Raw genomic sequence first — 23,841 nt, 5'->3', positions numbered from 1 at the left:
GACATGACCAAACCTATAAGTCCCCCCGGACGGTGTCCGTGGGGACTAACTAAGTTTGTTCCATGGAAGAACAATATTATTCTTGGTAACACTTTGAAATTTTGACAACATTTGATTCTAAACTTACACTCAAGACAGAAAAACTTGATATAAGACCTTTTTTGGGGCAATTTGTGCAATGTCGCTACTACGTAACTAACACTTTATGTTTTTTCAAATGATCTGTAACCCCTATGGTACCTTGCTTTAGCAAGACTTGACATGTTTATTGAGGAAAATCATGACAACAGGAGAAACAAATGCCACAGTTAAACAAATGATGGCCATGAAACTGTTTGGCATGGATCAAGGTTTAATTTTTCACAGGTTAGAATTTTTAAACTATAATATCTTAGTGAACATGATTTAAAGCAGTTAACACCTCAAAAGTGAGAGACTCAAACTTTTGCCTAAACTTTGTTCAAGCAAACTTTCAACCATTCTTTCAAAATCAATTATGCAAATTTTGGTATTAGAGAAACAAATTACCCAACAGTTACCAACATTTAAAATTCAAAATGGCCACTGTCCCATGTTATCTCTATGGGGAAAATAAAATTCCTGATTTTCACATAACACATAACTTAGCTGGTGAAAACTTTATTTGCTTCATAAGCTTAAAAATGAGCCCTTAACAAGTGGTAGTTCAAAAGAATATTGTAAAAATTTGAGAGTCTGAATATCTGTCCCTGAGGCACATTCTACCTCAAGTATTACACTATACAGATGATCTCAGCATCATCACCTTCGTCTTCATTAGGCTTGACCTTTTTTTGAATTGATGTAAAACTGTGCTGTCTATGTCGTTTGCGAAGACGTGGCAGACTGTGGTCCCTGACATGACAATCAGCAAAGATGACTTCACAGTCAGAGTTGTCCTCAGTTGTGGCATTGTAGTCTGATTGTGTTGCCAGCTGAATATCACTGGTACAAGACTTAGACTCACCAACTGTTGAGTTATTATCATTTGAAGATATCACAGTAAACTTTGATGCACGCCTGTGTTTTTCACACATTCTGAGTTTTGTTCGGAGGGGCCATGGTGATTTTGCTTTCATACTCATCCTGGTAGTGTTCTTGATGAATTTCTTTTGTGGCTGTATGACAGATACTTTATCCACGGATTGACATTCAGATTTGACAGTGACATCCTTTATATCTTCATCATCACTTGATAGTAATATCACATCACTGGAACTTGATTTGGTCTCCAAATCTCCATCCACGCTTTTTCCACTCTGCTCAGTTTTGGGAACTAAACCTGACAGACCACTTCCAAAGTTGCATTGGTTGAAACCAGGTGAGGGCGACATTACACCATCAGACATTCTAAAGAATGACTGATTTGAACTTGAAGCTTGCCATGCACTTGAACTAGGATTTGGGCTTGGTGGATGAAGTTTACCTTCATCCTCACTATCGACTATAACCACAACATTCTGTGGCGGTTCCTCAAACTGCAATCGCCTCAAGCTCCTAATATATGCAGGTGATGATTCACTACACATATTATTGTTATATTCATCTTCAGCCGGTAAACCATTACTGTCAGCTTCAATTTTACATCTTGATGACTGATGACTCTGCGAATCTCCAGAGACCTGTGTACTGTTTTGGGACATCATAAACTGTCGTCTTCTGAGCCTGTTATAGATGGATGAATCCACCTCTTTGTGTTTGTAGATTGCAGACAGGGCTGGAGAGTTGGCAACTTGTGGCATTTCTGTGATGTCAATACATTCATGAGTGCCAGGAGTTGGTGGTGATAATGTCATCAATGGTCTTGGTGTAGCTGGAGGTTGGAATGGTGAAGGGGATAACCTCCACACAAAGCCAGAAGACTGTACAGTTTTCTTTGTTTCAGAGTTATTTGTTTGTCCTGTTGAGTAAATTGAAAATTATGCTGACAAACTTCATGTAGAATTGTCTACCATACCATAAATTCGTAATTAGACTGGACAAAAGTCAGTTTGGAATTCTGTTGTTCATATTGGGACAATATAAAATGACATTCAGTCAATGCACATTGATTCAATTGAAACCATTGCCAAATACGGGTATCAATTCTCCTGGTAAATGACATCTTGGAGCTCTAAGCTGATTCTAACATCTGGAAGGTCAACGAAAGCCAGTTTAAGAGACATGAAGCTGTCATGATACATTTACATTGATATTTTCTAGGATACTAAATTTATTTGACTTGGTCAACTCAATGTCCAAAGATCAGCCACCCGTGAACACACAGCTAGCTACTGCATGCCAGGCTGAGAATGAATGCTTTTTGTATGGTAATTGTATAATGACGGCTACTTTCATTCAGAAAACAATGTTCATTACTAACTCTCAACTGGTTCTATGAACATTTTATGTACAATGTTGTTTTCTTTGAATGTCTTTAATTGTATGATACAGCTGAAAAGCATTTATCTGGTTCAGAGACGTTCATGCATGCCACTATGAAATAGTAATGACCCACCCTCAATGAAGGCAGATGGATCTCCACATGTGTACATTGTCAGCTTAGCTTTAAAAGTCAAAGACTGGGTCAATCAGTTGATATTCGGCAATGTTAAGAGAGGACTCACAAGACATGGTCATCCATGGCAGCACACTGTACACACACTGAATGATGGTAACTTAACTAAAATTGGTTATTCTTCTGGGTACAAGGCTAGAGTCTAGAATTGGACGGACATAAGATTTTAAAGGGCCTATGACATGCCCATACAACCAAACGTAAAATCACTCTTTGGGTCCTGAAGTTAGCTTATGTCACTGCCTTGCATTGCGCATCACCCCCTTGTCCAGATAATAGGCAAGTAAAAGTTACGGATGGGTGTGTACCCCTAGCCCAACTTGTTCGACTTTTTTCGGCTTTTCGAAGTTCAGCCGACGACTTATCTTAATACGGGCAAACAGCCTTTCACAGCTTCGCATATCTCATGTCCATAAGGGTGTGAGGCAAGTTCTTCCTTTGCTCAGAACGTACACCCAGCGTGCAGCGCATGAGGGAACATTGAAAGAAAGCTTAGTGCCTTAATGTTGCAGTTTGCTATAGTGACATGGTCTTTTCACAAGATTACCAACGGTCACGTCGTGTACGGCTGATCGCTGCGCCGATCCAGTAAATTAATATGACTTGTCAGGCTATCTGATTAGGTGTACTATGCTTTTGTGCCAAACTTGGAAAATAAACATTACAAGAAGGATGACAGTCGATGTCACATTCTCATTCATTGGGAAACATTTGTGCGGCAGGAAGCTGAAGATGGCGATTAAAAATGGCAACTAAACAATGCGGAGAAAAGCTTTCTTTGTTTTTCTTCATTCAAAACATGTACAAAATAGGCCTAACACATTACTTTTTGCAGGATTCGTTTGCTCTGAGAATGCACAGGAACATGAGTCGATTGCACCACTTGTCTCGTGCTCCAAGGAAATGATAGTTCTGTCAAAGGTTGACGTCCAACACAGCTACACTCAGTGTGACAGTTTTCGGACAGGGTGTGAATATCGCCCAAAGTCGTTTCGTAAATGACGAGCACCACGAAATCTTATTACCATACCTTTTGAAACATTATTGTGTTTATCCTCAAACTGTTAACATGACGGAAGTTGTATTTAGGGGGTCAAGTTCCCAAATTTTTGCTGACCCTGTGTTGAGTGCATAGTCACCGGACTGCTATTGCAGTAATCATACGTTGTATTTGGAATGCGATTAGGGGCTAAATGCTGATAATTTGAAACTTCAAAACCCCGATTTTCATTTTTGATGTGTTTAAAAAACTGAATGTAAATATTTCGTGATAATTAGTTACGTTTAATCCATAGACGACTCAACCATATTTATATGTGTTTGGCGCTTACCTACCGGAAACATGGGCTGTCTCTGTGTGTTGCTTTCGGCACCTTTTATCGTACGGTCTGGCTAACTTCACCAAATTTGTAGTGCCCGAAATTGCTTCTACTAAAAAACTATCCAAAACGGGACAGCAGTATCACTTCACTTAATATGAGGTCACATAACTTGTACAACTTTATCATTACGGAGCGAAGTGAGTACGACGAACAGCGTGTGATTGAATGTCCGAAAACTGAGGTTTGTCCGAAAACTGTCACACTGAGTGTACTGTACTGCAGCTACAACATGCAATGCACTGAATTGAAATACTAAGGCGCGGGATTGCTCCACTTTTTATAAAATCAAAGTGAGACTTGAGTGGACACCGTGGGTCACCAGTATGTATTAGGGAGATGGTGCAGTGGCAAAGAATGTGAAATTTTCAGAAGAGTTACTTTCAGAATGTGCTTAGGAATACAATTCAGAATAACATTCAGACACTCACTATGTGAGATAATATTCTGTATATTCCAGAAGAGTCCTTTCAGAATGTGCTTTGGAATACAATTCAGAATAATATTCAGACACTCACTATGTGAGATAATATTCTGTATAGAAGTAACAAGTCATTGACATTGACATAGTCCCCACTTGTAATAGGAGTATTAGTCTTGATGGGGCAGGGAAATGAGGTCATTAAGAAGTATCACTGGAGTGTATATGTTTAGATCTATGAAGTTATGCTTATATATGCATATTCAAGGTCAAAGGTCATCAAGGTCACGTGACATTTTGAAAAAAAAAACCCCATTGTATTGCTAATTAATCCATATATGCCAAAATTCAGACCTCTAGCTCTATTGGCTTGCCCACAATTATATATTAACTTGGTTTATTACCGTGAATAGTAGTAGTACACTTCACAAGTCATAACAGGCAAATACAAATTTACATTTCAGTGGTAATGTGGAGCCAGAAAATATAGCTGTTCGCTAGTCGAGCCTGGCCCATTTACAAAATTTAAATTAGTCAGGTCAACACGTACGCTGTTATACAAAGAGTCTACAAACATTATTTATATTTATATGATACAAATTTGATATCAGAGCGAGGTATTCCTGAAAATTCATACACAATGATGTGACGACTATTGTGATTTAACTAGTTCACTGTAGGTATTCCTGTAACAGATACTCTCTCAGTGCTTTTGTAAAGCTATGCCTGGAAGTATGAGCTTTAATTACATTAGGCAACGAGTTCCATAGTTGAGCACCCGTGTACGAAATTGCCGATTGACCTTTACATGTGTACATTTTCGGCAATGTTAAATTCATCCCTACTTTTTGACGGGTGTCATAACAATGATCCACAACTTGGAAATAGTCTATCATGGGATGTGGTACATTTTGATGATATAAATCAAAAACAAAATTACCAACAAGCAACTTGTAAAGCTTTATAAACATCTAAGATGCGTAATTTAAAAAATAAAGGTAATGACGGCGTTCTTAATCCAGAAAAAGTTATTGTTCGCATACACATTTTCTGCGTGATAAGAATGGAATTTAAATAGGATGAATACGTATTTCCCCATACTTCTAAACCATATGTAATGTATGGTTGTATAAATGATTTATAAAGTAATACTAATACATTTTGTGGTACAAAATTTCTTATTCTAAAAAGAATTCCTGCCTTCATTCTAATTAGTGCGTTGACTCTAGTAATATGTTGTTTCCAAGTTAGGTTCTCATCTATATTACACCAACAAATGACGCTTGATTAGACTGAATTAAAGGCACACTTTTAACACAGATATTACCATGTAAATACACCGATTTACGTTTCTGGTGAAAAAATACATAGGTGGTTTTCTTAATATTTATAGTGAGCTTGTTTGCATCACACCAACAGATTACATCTCTCAACTGGTTTTCTACTAGTGAAAGGTCTATACATTTCGTATCACTCGAGTATGTGTGGAAAAGATTCGAATCATCTGCAAACAGTCGGAAATCAAAGTAGTCAGATGAATTAGGTAGGTCATTTATGTAAATCAAAAACAGGGTCGGTCCAAGTATTGATCCCTGAGGCACTCCACACGTAACTGGCAATTTCATAGAACTAATACCATCTGCTGAAACATATTGGAATCTCTGATTTAAATAATCAGTAAACCAACGATTGGGGTTTCCTCTGACACCATAATTATGGAGCTTTGATAAAAGAATAGAGTGGTCAATAGTGTCAAACGCTTTGGCGAAGTCTAGAAAAATTCCTATTGTAGTATTTCCCTTGTCAATTTGTTGCGTCAAATTGTTCAGTAAATTAATTAATGACAGTTTTGCACTGTGTTTCTCTCGAAATCCATACTGATGTTTGTAGAGGAGATTATACTTATTTAAAAACGTAACTAATCGATTATTTACAATCCTCTCCAAGATTTTGCTAAGAAGTGGTAGCACAGAGATAGGTCGATAATTTCCAGGAATGTCTCTTGACCCTTTCTTAAAAATTGGAACTACTCGGGCTACTTTTAGGGCATTTGGGAATCGACAACTTGTAAAAAGATAGATTGAAAATATAACAAAGAGGTCCAGAAATGTGTTCTGCAGCGTTGACTAACAGTTTTGCTGACACATTGTCATAACCAACGGCTTTTTTCATGTCAAGCCTGTTCAATTGACTAACAATTTCAGCTTCACATGTAGGAAATAGAAAAAAAGACTGATTTGAGGGGTGTGAGAGAAACTCCTCATATGAAGAACTAGAGCTACAAATTTTACTCGCCAAGCTTGGACCAATACCCGTAAAAAACTTGTTAAAACCATCTACAATATCTTGAGGGTTATTGTAAGTTAACGGAGTACCCTCATCTGCATTTACAATGAGCTGGTCAGGCAAACAAGTACATGGCTTTCTGTTACGAGAGCCAAGCACTTCATTGATGGTATTCCAAGTTGCTTTTTGAATTTCCATGATTTTCCCTAAAAAGGGTAGCGTAGTAATCTCGTTTTGCAAACCTTAAAACTGTTGTCAGTACATTTCTATAACGTTTATACTTGGAGACTTGCTCATTTCATGACCTGATTTAATAACCTCAGCATATAAAGAGTGTTTTTGTTAATTGACTTTCTTATTGATTTAGTAATCCAGGTTTACGTTTTAAGACAGATTTAAGTGACCGTGATACTATTGGAGCATGTCTATTACAACATTCAATAAAAATTGAAAGAAAATTATTATAAGCTTCATTACATCATTATGCATGTAAACCTTATTCCAAGTTTGTCTTGACAGCTCTTGTCTGAAATTATCTGGAGAAAAATTCTTATAACTTCTATAAAATACTGTATCGGTCTGAGACAAGATGCACAAGCTCAAGAAAGAGGCGACACAGAACAGCGAAGACCAAGACCAAGACCGATTATCGTACGATTTACAAGGCGACAGAAACGTGACAAGATATATAAGGACAGAAAGAAGATAAAAAACACGACAACGGACATGCTAGGTTACACAGTTAAGAATAATATTTTTGTTATATGGGCATAATTAACAAGGTAAAGCATGTGTTGTCATAAGGTCTCCCATCCTACTAAATATAAAGGACATAGCACTTGTGGTTACTTATTTATTGACATAATCGTGTATTTTACGTAAAAGGTTATCGAGGTCACATGACATTTTGTCAAAAAATTTCTATCCTATAGTCTGTCCCTATATACTAAAAATCATACATTTACCTCTATTGGCTTGCTCAAAATTAGATATGCACATAATTAATGAGGTACAATATGTGGCGTCATAAGGTGTCCCATCATACCAAATATGAAGGGTGTAGCACTGTGGTTCCTGAGTTATGGACAAATATGTATATTTGAGGTCAAAGGTCATTGAGGTCACGTGACATTTTTTCAAAAAAATTGTATTGCTAAGTTATCCCTATATACCAAAAATCAGACCTCTTGCTTTATTGGCTCGCTCAAAATTAGATATGCACATAATTAATGAGGAACAATATGTGGCGTCATAAGGTGTCCCATCATACCAAATATGAAGGGTGTAGCACTTGTGGTTACTGAGTTATGGACAATATGTATATTTGAGGTCAAAGGTCACCAAGGTCACATGACATTTTGTCAAAAGGTCACATGACATTTTGTCAAAAAAATTGTATTGCTAAGTTATCCCTATATACCAAAAATCAGACCTCTAGCTCTATTGGCTCGCTCAAAATTAGATATGTGCATAATTAATGAGATACAATATGTGGCGTCATAAGGTGTCCCATCATACCAAATATGAAGGGTGTAGCACTTGTGGTTACTGAGTTTTAGACAAATATGTATATTTGAGGTCAAAGGTCATCAAGGTCACGTGACATTTTGTCAAAATAATTGTATTGCTAAGTTATCCCTATATACCAAAAACCAGACCTCTAGCTCTATTGGCTCGCTCAAAATTAGATATGTGCATAATTAATGAGGTACAATATGTGGCGTCATAAGGTGTCCCATCATACCAAATATGAAGGGTGTAGCACTTGTGGTTACTGAGTTATGGACAAATATGTATATTTGAGGTCAAAGGTCACCGAGGTCACGTGACATTTTGTCAAAAAAATTGTATTGCTAAGTTATCCATATATACCAAAAATCAGACCTCTAGCTCTATTGGCTTGCTCAAAATTAGATATGCACATAATTAATGAGGTACAATATGTGGCATCATAGGGTGTCCCATCATACCATATATGAAAGGTTTAGCACTTGTGGTTACCGAGTTATGGACAAATATGTATATTTGAGGTCAAAGGTCACGTGACATTTTGTGAAAGCGTCTGAGATATCTGCGTGAACGGATGGACTCACATGGATGGACTGACGGACTGACATGACCCAATCTATGAGCCCCTGGACTTTATCTGTGGGGACTAAAAACTGTGTCACTGCATCCTTTTTGCAATATGAATACGATGAGAAACTAAATTTTTATTTTTCTTGGCCTTATACATGGGAGTCTATGGACTGCCTTATACATGGGAGTCTATGGACTGTCTTATACATGGGAGTCTATGGACTGCCTTACACATGGGAGTCTATGGACTGCCTTATACATGGGAGTCTATGGACTTCCTTATACATGGGAGTCTATGGACTGCCTAAACATGGGAGTCTATGGATTGCCTTATACATGGGAGTCTATGGATTGCCTTATACATGGGAGTCTATGGACTTCCTTATACATGGGAGTCTATGGACTGCCTTATACATGGGAGTCTATGGACTGCCTTAAACATGGGAGTCTATGGATTGCCTTATACATGGGAGTCTATGGATTGCCTTATACATGGGAGTCTATGGATTGCCTTATACATGGGAGTCTATGGATTGCCTTATACAGGGGAGTCTATGGAGGCGAAAACTAAAAAGTCCTCTAACACGGCCAAATTTGATCGCATTGTGAAACAAATCAACGTGCATCTGTATGAGGTAGAGTACTATCCTTTTACCAAGTTTGAACGAAATCGCTCCAGGCGTCTCTGAGATATCTGCGTGAACGAAAAAAGTCATAAAATATGCAAATGAGCAATTAATTAATAAGCCACACCCACCAAAATCTAATCAGATCTAAGTCTCATCATGATAATACCAAATACCAAATTGCATGACATTGGACCTAAGGGTTCTTAAGTTATGAGTGGAACAAAATCTGTCTACGGACGGACGGACAGACGGACAGACGGACGGACAGACGGACGGACGGACGGACGGACAGACGGACACACACACAGACATTGTGGCGACATAGGACACCTTTGGTGCTTCGCACCACGGTGTCCAATAAATTCAACCGTGAAAAGTTCAAACTGAGACTGATACTGTCTTATTTCATACAAAGAAATGAATCGTAGCCTCATTGTACTTTCCAATTTGTCCCGAGCATTCTATTGCTTTGTCCACTCATGCTTTGTCCTTCAGAGTCAGTCAGAATCTGACTCTGATTTGGAACCACTCATTCTGGATGCCGGGGGTTGCCTATGCACCTTCAAGCTAATTCCCCTAGATATCACTTTCTGAATTCTGGTCATCACTGTCCTCGCTGGAAGCAACTTGACAAATCCATGTAGATGGGCTGCCAGTGTGGCTTCCTTGCCAATGTTTACTGGGCGTCTGTGAGCACTGTTTATATAGCTGACTTTGTTTGTGGTCTAATTTATGCAAGGAACGCTAAATACACTTTCGTGTCAATGGCGTGGTACAAATGACGTCAATTGTACCTGTTGGTCAATATGCAAATACTGCTGCCTGGCTCGGGTGCGAAGAGGCCCCCTGATCACCAGGCATGAAAAAGGAGTCAAATTTCGCCCTTCGCGCACATCTTTCCGAACTGACACAATAAGCAATCCATAGACAGGTCCCCTAGCTGAGTTTTGAAAGGAAAAACTAAAAACTTTGGAAATGATGTCATAGGCCCTTTAAACACATAACACTTTCAATTATCTAATATATGAGCGAAGGTTCTACAAAGCAAGATATTTGGTCTGTTGAAAATACAGATATCAGTCAGAATAGAAATCTTACCATTTTTCAAAAGCTCTTCACATTCTACACAGGTCCAATTAATTGAACTTGACTTCAAATTAGAACATTTCAAGTGGGTGCCCGATGAACCACATGTTTGGCAGATAACGATTTCCCATTTACTGAAACATAAACAAAGTGTGACATTGAAGAAAACAAGTTTCTGAATAATGTATCTGAACACATGAATTTTGTGAAGTCTACTGTGATGAGCCCACATGTAGACATCCGAAACAAGTATTTATGAAATAGTTTTAGTCACTGTTTAATGTAAAAGTTCTTCTTACAACAGCAAAATTGTCTTTATATTGGTAACATTCAAAATTGTCAGAAAGGCTATCTTAATCTCTACAAGATGGATTTCAGTATACCCTCATGCCAAGTTCATATGTCACTATCAGTTCAAGTTCAAACCAGTGAGCCCATAACATGTCCCATATGTTGCTTTACAATAAAACTTGAACATTTGAAGACCCCTCTACATATAGATACTGCAAACATTTTTCCTGATTAACCCTTTTCCTGCCAAGGCGGTGAAAATCCGCTCGAAATTCGGTGTAGCCAGAATCCAAGCACCGGTGGCCGTTTTCCTACCAAGTCAGTGGAAATCGGGCCAGTTTTCGGTACCCTGTTTCCTGCCAAGTCGATAGCACTACGTGTAGGTATCGCTTGTGCGTTTTGGGGTCATCCAAAGACAGGTTTTCTGACAAGGAACGCCTTTTTCCCTCGAAATGGGTTCGGAGGGTGTCAAATGACAGGGAAAGGTGCAGAAACCTGTCCACCAGTCCCCCCACACCCGAGGGGGCTGGTATTTTTTTTTACCGCTTTTTAGTGGACTTGGTAGGAATGCATGGTGACGTTTTCTGGCGGAGTTGGACTTACTTGGCTCCCGGTCACTTTGCAGATTGCTGCCAAGCTTGACCAACTCGGCAATGCTAATCTAAAAGGCTACCGCTTAAAAATGACTGTGCAGATGGTGCCGATGGTGCCAGACAAAAGTCACTTATTCAGTTGTGAGTGACTGAAAATGCGAACGTATTTTTGACGGGACGGCTCCACTTGTTCCTCCGATGGAACGGATATGAACGACTCGGCAATACCATTATAAACTGGTGTCGGACATATTAAGCTGGGCTTCAGCTCTGCAAGTTCAAGCCAGCCAACGTCCTTCACCGCCTTTGCTGTGTCATTCAGAGGACGTGGCTTTGGATTATTTATTTCATTGTTTGCAGTATTGGCTGTGGTTTGCAGGCAAACGTAACGGGTTGCAAAGGACTTGGTTGCTACGTACGCTTTAGCATATAGAGAATTCTAGAAGGGACATGAGGTCAATGGTACGGGGTTACCACCTGTACTGAGCAGGGACTGCTCTTGTTATGCAAACCAGCTGTACAATGGCCGCCAGACTTGGGAGACGTCGATGGCTAGAACAATGGAATCATATTGCGTTGTACTCGTGCATCGCAAAAGTGAGACTGACAACTTGGGTGTAGTGACTGGTTATCACTCGTTAGCTGCAGCCCAAGCCAAGACGGTACAAACCCGTACCCAATTGAGGACCGCTCAATTAAGTCAGTAATGAAAGGTAACACTCCTAAGCTAACTCCAAAATGAACTGGCTACACTACGTAGAAGCTTTGCTTAAATGGCTCAGCCATGTCGTTAATACAACGGCAAAAACGTAGTTTTTGTGCTGCACTGCCAAGTCGTTGAAGGTATGTATTCAATTGACCCTACCCTGGGGAAACAGGACAGGTTTGCTGGTGCTGCTGCACCCCTAGCACAACCCCCAGGGTCTCTGACTAACCGACGAGCAAGGTTATGTTTGTACCGAGTGGACGTGTGCAATACTGAAGGAGCTTACTTCCGAAAAAGTAAGCATGAAATGGCAATAAAATGACGCACCCCCTGGAGCAAACAAAGCTGGTGACCTCAATTTGTTTCTGCAGTAACCCTTGAGCACCTTCCCCTGTATACGGGCATGTAAAAATTATCGAAGTCTAACACGTATAAGTACAGCTAAAACTACCCTGAAAATAGGCAGTTTCTGCCAAAATGCCTGGTAGGATTACGTGCAGGAGAGCCAATCTTTTGCAGGCACCTATTATGGGGCGGTTTTCTACTGACTTGGCAGGAAGGCGTGCAACAAGCTCAGCAGGAAAAGGGCTAAACATGCTATAAGATACCTTGTCAAGTAGGTGAAATATGAAACATGCATCACCCTCACATATTACAATTTTTGTGTTTGTTGGATCAAAGGTTGCCATTTACTGGCACGCCTAAAGTAAATCAGTTGTTCACCAAAATTGTAATCTGATCTATCTTGGAATGCTCTACATACAAAATACTAGACTTTAAATGTATCCCCTAGGATTCTGTCAAATTTTTATTTAGCACTGTGTGAACCCATTATGGTTCAGCATTGTCAAGTTATGTTTGAAGACATACCTTCTGTTTCTACTGTAATTCCTACCATCTGGACAAATGCAATCGGCAACATCACACTTACTGTGTCTTTCCAACAATTCTTGAAATGCATTCTCCTCCAATTCCCATGATGCATCTCTGTTATAACATGGCAAAGAAATAATTACATACACGGTGAGTATAGTTTATGGGAAAGCCTATGCTTGCTTTTGAATATTTTACAGTTACATGGTGCAATGAAATCTCTATAGGTGATCTGTTCTGCATGAGGTTCATCGTCTTCCACATGTGCCTCCAGTAGAAATTTCATGACTGTTCCCTGTTCCAATGTTCAAAAATACAACCTTAGGATATATTGCTATTCAAAACAATGTCATTTCTATCACCCAGAGGGCAGTAGCTTGGCATAATATAGTTGTCTTCCGTGTCTACGGCATGGTAAAGCTTTCAAAACGTACGTACATGTTTCGTTTAATGCACTGTGGCTGTATCCGCGTATGGGCGAAACTGCAGACCTGATTAAATATTCATGAAAACCGCTGACCTCTTTTACAGAAAGTTCGCATAAATTACTGGAAATTTTGATTGTTAGGCTGCCTGATGTCATTATTTTAGTCCTTATATGGTACTAAACTGGGTTCAAAGGGTCAGGAATACCCTTCTTCTGGCTGAGTTCGGCAATGCATAGCTAAGCATAAGCATAGAACGCAACCACTGTCGGTTTATATACCGACGTGGCGCTGAGAGCGAGAATGCCGCATCGGTTTATAAACCGACGCGCGCTTTAAGGGTTAAAACAATAGTTGTGGGGTAAAGCATTTTGTTGAAGTTGTACTTTCGAATAAAAGAGAGCTCTTGGCTGAATATGATGCATTATGTTACCATGCCCTGTCCATTGCATTTTAATTCATCGAGCTGAACCACGTGACTGCCCACAAATACACAGTAATGGTCTGTTTACATGCCCGAGAATATGAATAATATCGTAAACATAGTAACTTTACAGCTAAAATGAAAACTGTGATTTGTACAAAGATCATAATCAATCACAAAATAAAATGGAGCACTTGTGGGCCAAGTTTTAGACACTTTTTTCAAAAAATCTCCGGATTTGCAAAACATTTGCAGTGCCTGCACTACTCACTGACAAGTTCTGGGGCCCCGTTGTCGTTCGCACAGGAAATTTTCGTAAATTTTGACGTTTTTTGGGGGGTTTGTTGATAATATAATGGAAATGACAGACTCTGTGCTGATCATTAATGTTTAGTTATGGGCGCGGGCGAGAGGAAAGGCAAAATTAACAGGCTCAGAACAGCATTTGTTGTGATATTGCAGTTATAATTTGATACTCACTGTTCTGGTACATAGATGCCAAATTCCAGCATTTCTTTGTAGAATCTATCCTTATCATTACATATGGGGCATCGGAAGAAATAGTAACCTGCATTTAAGGCTTGTTTCTGAAATACAAAAAATGCACAACAATGAAGACATTATCATCCATGAACTAACTGAAAACTAAGAATGGTTGCTGATTTCTTTGACATTTCAAAATTTTCAAGAAATTATCAAGAACTTAACATCATCGACCATGAAGAGTGTACCAACACTTTGAATACACATTTCCATTCACAGTATGTGCAAGTCAGGGGGCTCAAGTGTATTGCGATATTACAAAGAGTGTACAGTAAAATTTGCTGCAATCCAAGAGAGCACTTGTGAGTCAGTCAAGTGTCATATCACCTTAAAGTGTATGCGCCTTGAAAATGAAAGACAGTGTTCTCACCAGAAAGCAAATTTTGTGGGACAACTGATGATTTTTGTGAGACAAGATAAATATGCTAAAATAGTCAAACTGCAAATACGAACCTTATTCTATGCATGGAAAAAATAAAGGACTCAACAACTCATTCAGCTTAACAACTTTTTTATATAAACACTCGGTAAACACATCAACTGATATTTAATATCAGTGCCTTTCAATGAAAATTCTATGGGACTTTTGTTCCTTCCAGTGTGAAAGTGCACTGATAAAGTTAAACTTTCCATTTCGGGGCCCTCTACCATAATAGTTGCTAGAGTGTCCAGCCGTTCAGCACCAAGTTGATTTCTTCAGCACCAAGTTGATTTCTGTCATAAGTTATGTTGTTTTGCACACAAATCTCCTTTCACAGTCAGCAGAATGAACAGGCAAAATCAGTGCTATGGCAGCTATTCAGATTAGGAAACATATCCCTATGATGTTTGTAAATAATCATCACATTTTGACGTGAAATTTTGGCTGCCAGCAAAGGCTACAAATTTGGCCAATTGATCGAAGCATGGACGTTAAAATAGATGTCAATGTTCTCACGTATGAGTTCACCTAGAATAATATACTTATCACATGCACAAGCCAAGAATTGATAATATTTTGCAAAATAAGAGAAATTTTCTCCAACTATTCCATGTTTAAACCTCTGAACTACTTTTGGAATAATATCATCAATCCGCAGTGGGCAAGTTGTCAATCATTTCCAGTTGTAGGTACTAGGTCGCGTGGGCGAGGAACGGATTCAATTCCTGATGACATCATAGAACACATACCTTCCGCGAAGTTTATACACAATTTCAAACAGAGCAAAGACCTAAAAAATTATCTCAGACAAAGTTGTGTTATTTTTCGAGAACAAAAATCGACTGAATCTAAACGGCACGAACACTACAACGTCGCGCCCGTCCATACACTGGTTGCCATGCGGAACCCACAGTATAATGCGACCAGCTTCAAGTTCGTTGTTTTCGAAAAGTGTTCATGTAGTTCCTTTGGGGTATACAAGCTTTACATTATTGTGTTTTCGTAATTCGGATTATTATTGTCGAAGTCTAAGAAAATATTAATCGTGCCCATGACGCCTCCAGCAGCTTCCGCGAATTCCGTGGACATATGCAACGCGAACACGTTCAGTGCGTCAGTACCACAGTCTCTTGTGGTTCAATACACAATGGCCATTGTGTGGTATACATAATGCATACCAAACAGTGGCCATCGTGTATGGAATCACAAGTGACTGTGGTTTAAGTACGCCCTCTGATGGACATTGCTTCCAGATTGCCTCGGTTTCAACGAGAAAGTGTAATTACTCTCGTCAATCAATTACGTCCATGTTGAGAAGTACTGGCTGTATATACGCATGATACAGCCGGCCATCCATATGGCTGGCTCCACGAAAGTTTAAAATTTCAAATGCGCGCGCACGGTCCAGAAATCCGTGACAAAACAGAAATATACGCGAGAATGTCGCGGAATCGCGGCCTGGTGAGAACGCTGGAAAGACTTCAACTTTTGCACAAACTTTTTCTAAAGGAATATTTGAATCATTCTGTTTAAAAATCAAGAACAAAAATCCGAGGTTACCGTGCAAATTTTGGTGCTAGAGAAACAAATTACCCAAAATTTACCGATTTTTGAAATTCAAAATGGTTGCCGCCTCTGTGCAGAGTTCTTTTACACCTGTACTATCTCTTTGATGTCATCTAAACTTGTCCACTTGCATGTACATATATAAATATACATGAAATGTTAAATGATGGGTTGTCACAATCAAATGCAATGAGTTTTGTTTGCAATGCATTTGATTATCATCTATGGTCCCTAGCAGTATTCTGAACACTAGAAGACTTGAATGATTTTTTAATACTGTTAAAATATCAAAAAAATCACTGTCAGTGACACAAGTAATTCTGTTTACTGTTTGTTCATTCCATACTGCCTAATAAGAACAAAGACAGACCTAATGCATCAAGCATATCTTAAATCAAGAGGGACATCTCATGAAATGGATTTGAAAGTTGTCCATTGGAAGACAACTATTGAACTGACATAAACATTGTCAAAGTTCACTTACTCACCTGGACACAATTCCTGTGTAGCCAGCTATTTTTACAGCATGGTGTTTTCAATGCATTATACTCATCATGAGCATCTACATGGCACATACATATTGGACACTTGGCTTTTCTTAGTTTCCGTCCTGTTTCTTTTTGTTGTGGGCGATGATCTTTACAGTAGGAGCTGCATTTGTGAATGGAAAACATTTTTGTTAGACTTCAACTACTGTGACTACTAGCTGATCAGTTGTAGACACAGGAACATCTTGGAATACTATATCAAAACATCCTACAATGTAGATTCAAAAATTATTATCATTTTGCTGCTTTGGGTAAAAATTTTACCTTCATGGCCCATTCATCTGGGAAGTAAAATCACTGACTGAACTGTATTTGTTAAAAAAATAATTACAATGCTGCAATGAAATCTTCAAATAAATCTGCATATCTGCATATCAGCCTGTTTTGGGACTGTCAATCTTCTCTCAGGTATTTTTTGTTGCTTCTGATGAGCATTATAATTTTGCATGGTTAATACTTTTCTGCACAGAGAATACACTATCATGTAAAAAGGACAGCAAGCACATACAAAGTGTAAAGTGGAGCTTGCTAATTGCTGAAGGCAAAAGACACTATGATCTCATAGACTCAAATGAGACTATCAACAAAATTCAAATGAGACTATCAACAAAATTCAAATGAGACTATCAACAAAATTCAAATGAGACTATCAACAAAATTCAAATGAGACTATCAACAAAATTCAAATGAGACTATCAACAAAATTCAAATGAGACTATCAACAAAATTCAAATGAGACTATCAACAAAATTCAAATTGATCAAAGGACATCAGTTTTGCTGCTTGGTTAGTTGAAATAGCATAAGTGGCTATCCAATCTAACATTACCAGTGCAGATTACATAAAAATAATCCACGGTGAGGTATCCAACTAAATCTGACATATTTCAGAAGAAAACTACCTTTATATTGTATTCTCAAGGAATACTTTCTGATATTACTTACTTGAAATGTCCAAAAAATTGAAATAACGTTCCATTATCTTTGCCACATGGATAATGAAATTTGAGTTTACATGATGGTACGACACATCCTATTGTAGCTCCTTTTTTCAGACAGTAAGTGCACGTCAGGCGAGAGCCTCTTCTTTGTTCTTTAGCAATGTCTTTGAGAAGGAATCCTTGAATGCCTTCATTATCCTGACCATGCTGACTCAGTCCACTGGCAAACAACTGCAAATGAAAAATCACAATCATAAAGAATAAAACACTAATACAATATTCAATATACCCTGGCTCCTGTGGAGTTTCCACTGACTTGTCATGATGAGGGTTTATTCAAACCATGTCTATCATGATAATTTATGTGGTAAAATTTTTATCACATTTCCGCACACTCTACTATCTACACAGTAAAAACTGGAGACAGTCACAATGACAGGCCTGAGTCGCCCCAAAATAGTCTTGTTTCACAAGGCTGTAGGCTGAGGGAAACAAGACTGTTTTTGACAACTGCCTAAGGGAAAATAAATGTATGATGCCATCCCAAAATAACCAGTCAATGAGTCAATATGTGTTTTGTAACACACTCAATCCAAATTTCTCACTGAAAATCAGAAGTTCCACTGCTATCACTCATCTTGGTGGTAGATGATATGGCTATGTTCTTTTATATGTTGAAGAACGTGTACATGGATATATAGCACATTTAAACTTACCAAGTAAACAGTTGATTTTACTATTAACCAGCTGACATATTTTTGAAACTGTCAACACATTACTGGATCTTTGCATACCATATTGACTGTAAATTAAGGAATTATGACAGAGATTTGGATGACACGTTGTCGTGTGTTACAATATATGCCTCCAGTGGACTGAGAAACTATCAAATTACCAAATTATTCATAATATTTTGTACTTACCAGACAGTAATAATGTACGGTTGTGTTTTTACACTTATAGAGTTTACCACAGTAGAGGACATCATCCTGGTCCTGTTCACAGAAGAAACACACCCCTGAAATGCAAAAAGCCATTAGTTTTAAATGCTTTTGCTACAATTACATATAATCATCGTGAAATGTAGGCTTTTATCTCGTTAGATACATAAATACATGCATGCAGGTTTGGTGAAATTTAAATTTAGAAATGATGCAGTGAAAAGAATATTGGAAAATCATTTTCTCTTTGAATTTTCTGGGATGAAACTACCGTTGGAGTTGTATAAAAATGTTCCCATATGTATCTGAAATATTTAAAAATATATTGCTACTACACACAAACACTCAAACTCGGACACATTGGAGACAGCTAGTTCAGGCCAAATTACCTCTGTCATCTGCAGGGTTCTGGAATGCATTTTGTTTCTTCTTTTTGGACATGCCAAATGTGTATTATTGTCCTCTTCTCTTCAACTCTTCTTTTTAACTGTATAAATAAATGGAAATGAAGAACAACTGTTATGTCCACATTTCAGGCAATGGCTGATTTGGATGGAAAATTAGCCCAAGTGAGCTTAGTATTCTTGTGACATATATGCTCTCCCCTTGATATGATCATGTGGCACATCCTTGATAAGTAATTCAACTTAAAAACCTGGAAAACTCAACAGTTCTCCCAAGTACATCCTATAGGATAACATGCAAACAGGCCTGTAAAATGTTTGGTTTTGTGGAGTTTCTTTGCCTTGGTATTAGATATATTTTTACATAAAAGTGGTTTTATTACCAGTGTTCCCCAGTCATTTTATCTGGGATTCCCCTTGGTATATCAATGCCATTGGATAAGAGATGTCAAAAATGTTATTGGGGTTTCACAAATCATTTACTATCATTCCCAAGCTTTAGCAAAATGCTACATAAGAACCCATCTATCACTCAATTCATACGGAGTTGTAATACTAGCAATCCATGGATTTTAGCAGTAAATGAATACTTAACATGTAAATACTTTTTCCTTGACCATCGATATTGTTTGATGTATTTTGATCTTATTTTACCAAATTCAACAATAAAAAGCTTTATATTCATTTGCAGTCTAGTTTATCAGTGTTGATTTTAAGATGCGCCATTGTGAAATAAGCACAATAAAATCTCTAATGGTCCTCATCTCACCGTTTGATGAGCCAGTAAGGGTGCCACATTCTCTGAATGGTCCAAGCAGAGTTTGTTAATGCAGTAGTTGGGCTCCCTAAAGGTCATCATCTCAGTCATAATGTGACAAGTAAAACAATTCAGTTACCCATGGACCTTTGCATATTAATACCGTGTACAGTGTACAACATACACGGTGGCGCAAACGAAGCTGGTAAGAAAGGATTGATGTAGGACCAATGGTGCATTGGAGCAGTGTGTATTTGGCTGATTAATGTAAATAACCACAGTAGCTGCAGCATTATGGCCAAATGCTAGTAGCCACTTTTGGATTTTTAACACCAGTCATTGCTGAAACCTGTATAAGACAAAGATGATTGGGCAGGCCCTTAAATTTAATCGTCTGTGACGTCTACTGTCCATACAAACGGTGGACATGGCAAGGAAAGCATCCATGCAGTGCTGGACCAGGTGATCATTTTGAACAGCAACATTTTAAGTCTGTCGGACATATCTCGTTTTCCGGAGTTGCCGGCTCCACGCTGAATCTGGCCCTGCTATCTACAGGAGTAGTCGGCCCCTGCATAGAACAACACTACACGAGACAACTGACAGTGCAAACGGTGCGCACAAAAAAATCACAGAGTCAACTGTTTATCTGAGGTCAGGGCCAATGCAGTCTACCAACTTGAGTGGACCTGTCACAATACAGACTCGCCTCTACCCATTGGAGTTACCAATCGACTTGCTCTCCTCTTGCTGAGAGGACTTTTGACAGCCTGAGAGAACAATAAGGCCATCCCCTCTCGCTTCTTGGCCTGGTCATACACAGACATGATTTTGGATTATGTTCACAGACGATATGGCTGCCAAGGTCATCGTCGTAAACTATGCGCCCCTTTACGGCAACAGATTGGTTTGTGCAGAAATAAGGCCTACTGACTTGATACTTAAGCTTGGGCCAAGCAATCTGTTGCTTATCTGTCTATTCCGTGGATCCTTATAAAGTCACCAGCTAATTACACGGTAGCGTACAATCATACCATTGTCAGAGTCATGCAAACTAAGATGGTCTACTTGCGTCCCATGTGAACTTACATGGCGATGTCATGTCTGTACTGCAACATTACAAACCCTCATACTATGCGACTCTGCCAATTTGTGTGAACTGTGTTGTTTACTAATTCTTTCTCTTGGGCAAATGTGAAAGTGTGTGGCTGCTGCGCAACACCTAACACTATTCTCTTGGTTGCTAACCAACTGTCGAGAGGTGTGGTGTTTGTGCACTGTCACTGTCTGATGAAATTCACTAACGTAAAATCTGACATGATGGTTTTCCCTGCACTAACACTTGTTCGTCTTCCCACGTCCACAGATATGTGAAAATTATTGAAGGCACATAAACACAGCTAACGTGTAACAAAAATAGGTTTTTTGTCAAATTCCTGGCAGGATAATGGGTCGTGTATACAGGCTTGCATGCATACAGGTAATATGAAGCAGTGTGCTACAGAGTTGGCAGAATGGTGTGTGACAAACCTGGCAGGAAAAGGGTTAATCATGTAGCATGTACTGAGTTATTATGAGCAAAGTTGGTGCTGCCATAGACCCTCGAGAAAAACGGGACAGGCAACTGCTGTTGTTTCTTTGTATGATCTAACTTGGAATATACTACGTTTATTTGCCAAGCAGTCCCCGACAACAATACTTTGTACGCATATTTAATCTCATTAACGATCAAACTGACATTGTGCAGATGTACACTTTGCTCTTGCATGCCACGTTCCGAGTAATGACACAGAGATTTTTGAGGGTGTTTTTGATACCAGTCATGGTGCATGTTCTGATAACGATGAAGATCACGTTTTAGATTCTAGCTGAAGCCAACAGGAAAACACCAGACCATAAAAACAGAGTACATCATTTAGCCATAGACACTACAGAAAACTCTTGCTCGGTATCGGCATCTAAAGTTTACATTCCCTTACAGTAAAATCTCTGATAACAACAAACCTTTACAAGTTGGACAAGTCTACACTTCCCCAGTCCTGAGAAACAAAGATCTGACCTTTATTTCATCTGTCACGTAAAATTTGACGAAAATCAGGGTATACAAAAATTGTTAATCTCATTCAACCCATGAGCACTTGGGTGAAAATCAGCCTTGCAAACAAAAGAGCATCGCGATATCGAACTTCGAAAGTTGACGTTCTGAGAGGAGTGCAACAAGAGAAAATTGTGAAATATGTAAAACTTCTGAAGAGAAAAAAAGAAAATTATTTAGTGAATAGAAAATGATCATCGTAGATTGTGCATAACTGAGTGGTGGTTAGAAATAATTTCAATTACAGGGTGCTACAATGTGTGCCGTGTACATGGCCATTCATTGGTGCATACATAGAGATGCTAGGCTGCGGCTCATTCGTTTTGCTTATCAAAACAGCTGAATGTTGTTTTAAAGCAAGCAGATTTCTTCATAGAAACAGCATTTCTCTTGGCAAGTTGCATGATCTTTAAAATGTTGTCATTCCAAGGAAGGTGTGACGAGGCCAAAGTGACCTTGGTAATGTGGTCGAAGTGACCACATCCAGCAATAAGAATGTGTTAATTACTTGATGAGTTCGGTTTATTTTTTAAATTTAAACAAACGATAATGAGAAAGGCGGAATTGATATTGTTTAGCCATACTAATCATATTGCCATTTAATGATACATCATGAAGCTCTCCGCTATATAATTCTTGTCAATGTCAATGAAATTGGTGCTTAACAAAAAAACACTCCCACACTCCTACTACCTCCATGGTTGAACGAAAACTTACCTCATGGATTGAGTGACAAGACGCAAACACAGGGTTTGCTGCGGATCCGTAGCCCTACCACTCCCTTTGCTTGTTGTGTTGCCCCACTCCCCCAACACAACAAGCAAAGGGAGTGGTAGGGCTACACGGATCCGCAGCAAACACAGGGTACGATTACCAATTATCATATGTTCTTATTCACACAATATATATTTACAATTTCCGCATTGATGTTGTAAGATCTTAGAATAAGATTTGTGGAACGAGCATGTCGACTGTCCATCAAGTACAGCTGTAGTACAGTACCTTGCACAAATGCCATAGCGACACGCCGTGCATTACAAACGTGAAAACGAACGAAAAAGTATGACCATTTACTGTAAAACCGTCAACCAAACTTCAAATCCAAGGTTACGGTTGCGCTAATTAACATTTCAAAGGGATGACCTGGGAGATTTAAATAAAATACATTTGAAAAGGCTAAGAGAGTGCGGAAAGTTCAAGTTTGAATCGGCCGCGCACAAGGCCTATTCACGATCACACGGGATACGATTAAAATGCCACAAATTAGAATGTATTTGGCAAATCATATATACTTTACGACTAGGGCTATCGTGCCTGTTATACGCAGGCATCTGTGTTTGTACTCCTTTTCGAATTCAGAAACAGAGAGTCCGCAGTACTAGCATCGCGGGCACAAGTGGCGGTGATTGGTTAATGCATGGGGCAATACACAGCAAGCAACAGTGCCACCAAGCAGTCGAATATTCCGAAGGACACTTTTTCAAATTAATAGACTACAGTCATTGCATCAAGTAACCTTTACGCTACTTACCTTATGAAAATGATAATCTGCACCGATTTTTTCCCTTTAAATGGGAGTCTCCGTTGCAAAGCTACGCATGAGTGTCCACCAAATACTACTCGGCGGCTCTCCACCACCCTGATCAGATGCGATGGCGGGCTCAACGAATTACACAGATAATGATTACGTCTACACAATCAGTGATGACGAAAGGAGAAATGTAGGTCAAAGAGCAGATTGGCCGCGCCAGCGGCTGCTTAGGATTCAAGGTTCCATCCAGGACCAGAGAGCGAACATATGATTTTTCTGTCTTTGATATAAATTATGTTTTTTTTAAAGTCGAATGATTTTGGGTAAA

The 23,841-nt window shown here is 38.9% G+C and overlaps 1 protein-coding gene across 1 annotated transcript; it reads right to left on the bottom strand.

Moving 5' to 3' along the window:
- Positions 1-565: 565 nt before the first annotated feature.
- On the bottom strand, positions 566-23,648 carry LOC139144287 (uncharacterized). The gene is made up of 9 exons (XM_070714963.1): positions 23,514-23,648; positions 19,116-19,213; positions 18,709-18,803; positions 17,790-18,016; positions 16,786-16,948; positions 14,248-14,354; positions 12,916-13,032; positions 10,468-10,589; positions 566-1,918 (listed from the first exon to the last, which is right to left on the bottom strand). The coding sequence occupies exons 2-9, from the start codon at positions 19,165-19,167 to the stop codon at positions 753-755; spliced, it is 2,049 nt and encodes a 682-aa protein (XP_070571064.1). The 5' UTR covers positions 19,168-19,213; positions 23,514-23,648; the 3' UTR covers positions 566-752.
- Positions 23,649-23,841: the final 193 nt, after the last annotated feature.

This window comes from Ptychodera flava, chromosome 11 (assembly GCF_041260155.1).
Source record: "Ptychodera flava strain L36383 chromosome 11, AS_Pfla_20210202, whole genome shotgun sequence".
Classification (NCBI taxonomy): domain Eukaryota; kingdom Metazoa; phylum Hemichordata; class Enteropneusta; family Ptychoderidae; genus Ptychodera; species Ptychodera flava.
Note: the sequence above shows the minus strand (reverse complement) of the source record. Positions and strands in the feature narration are given on the sequence as shown.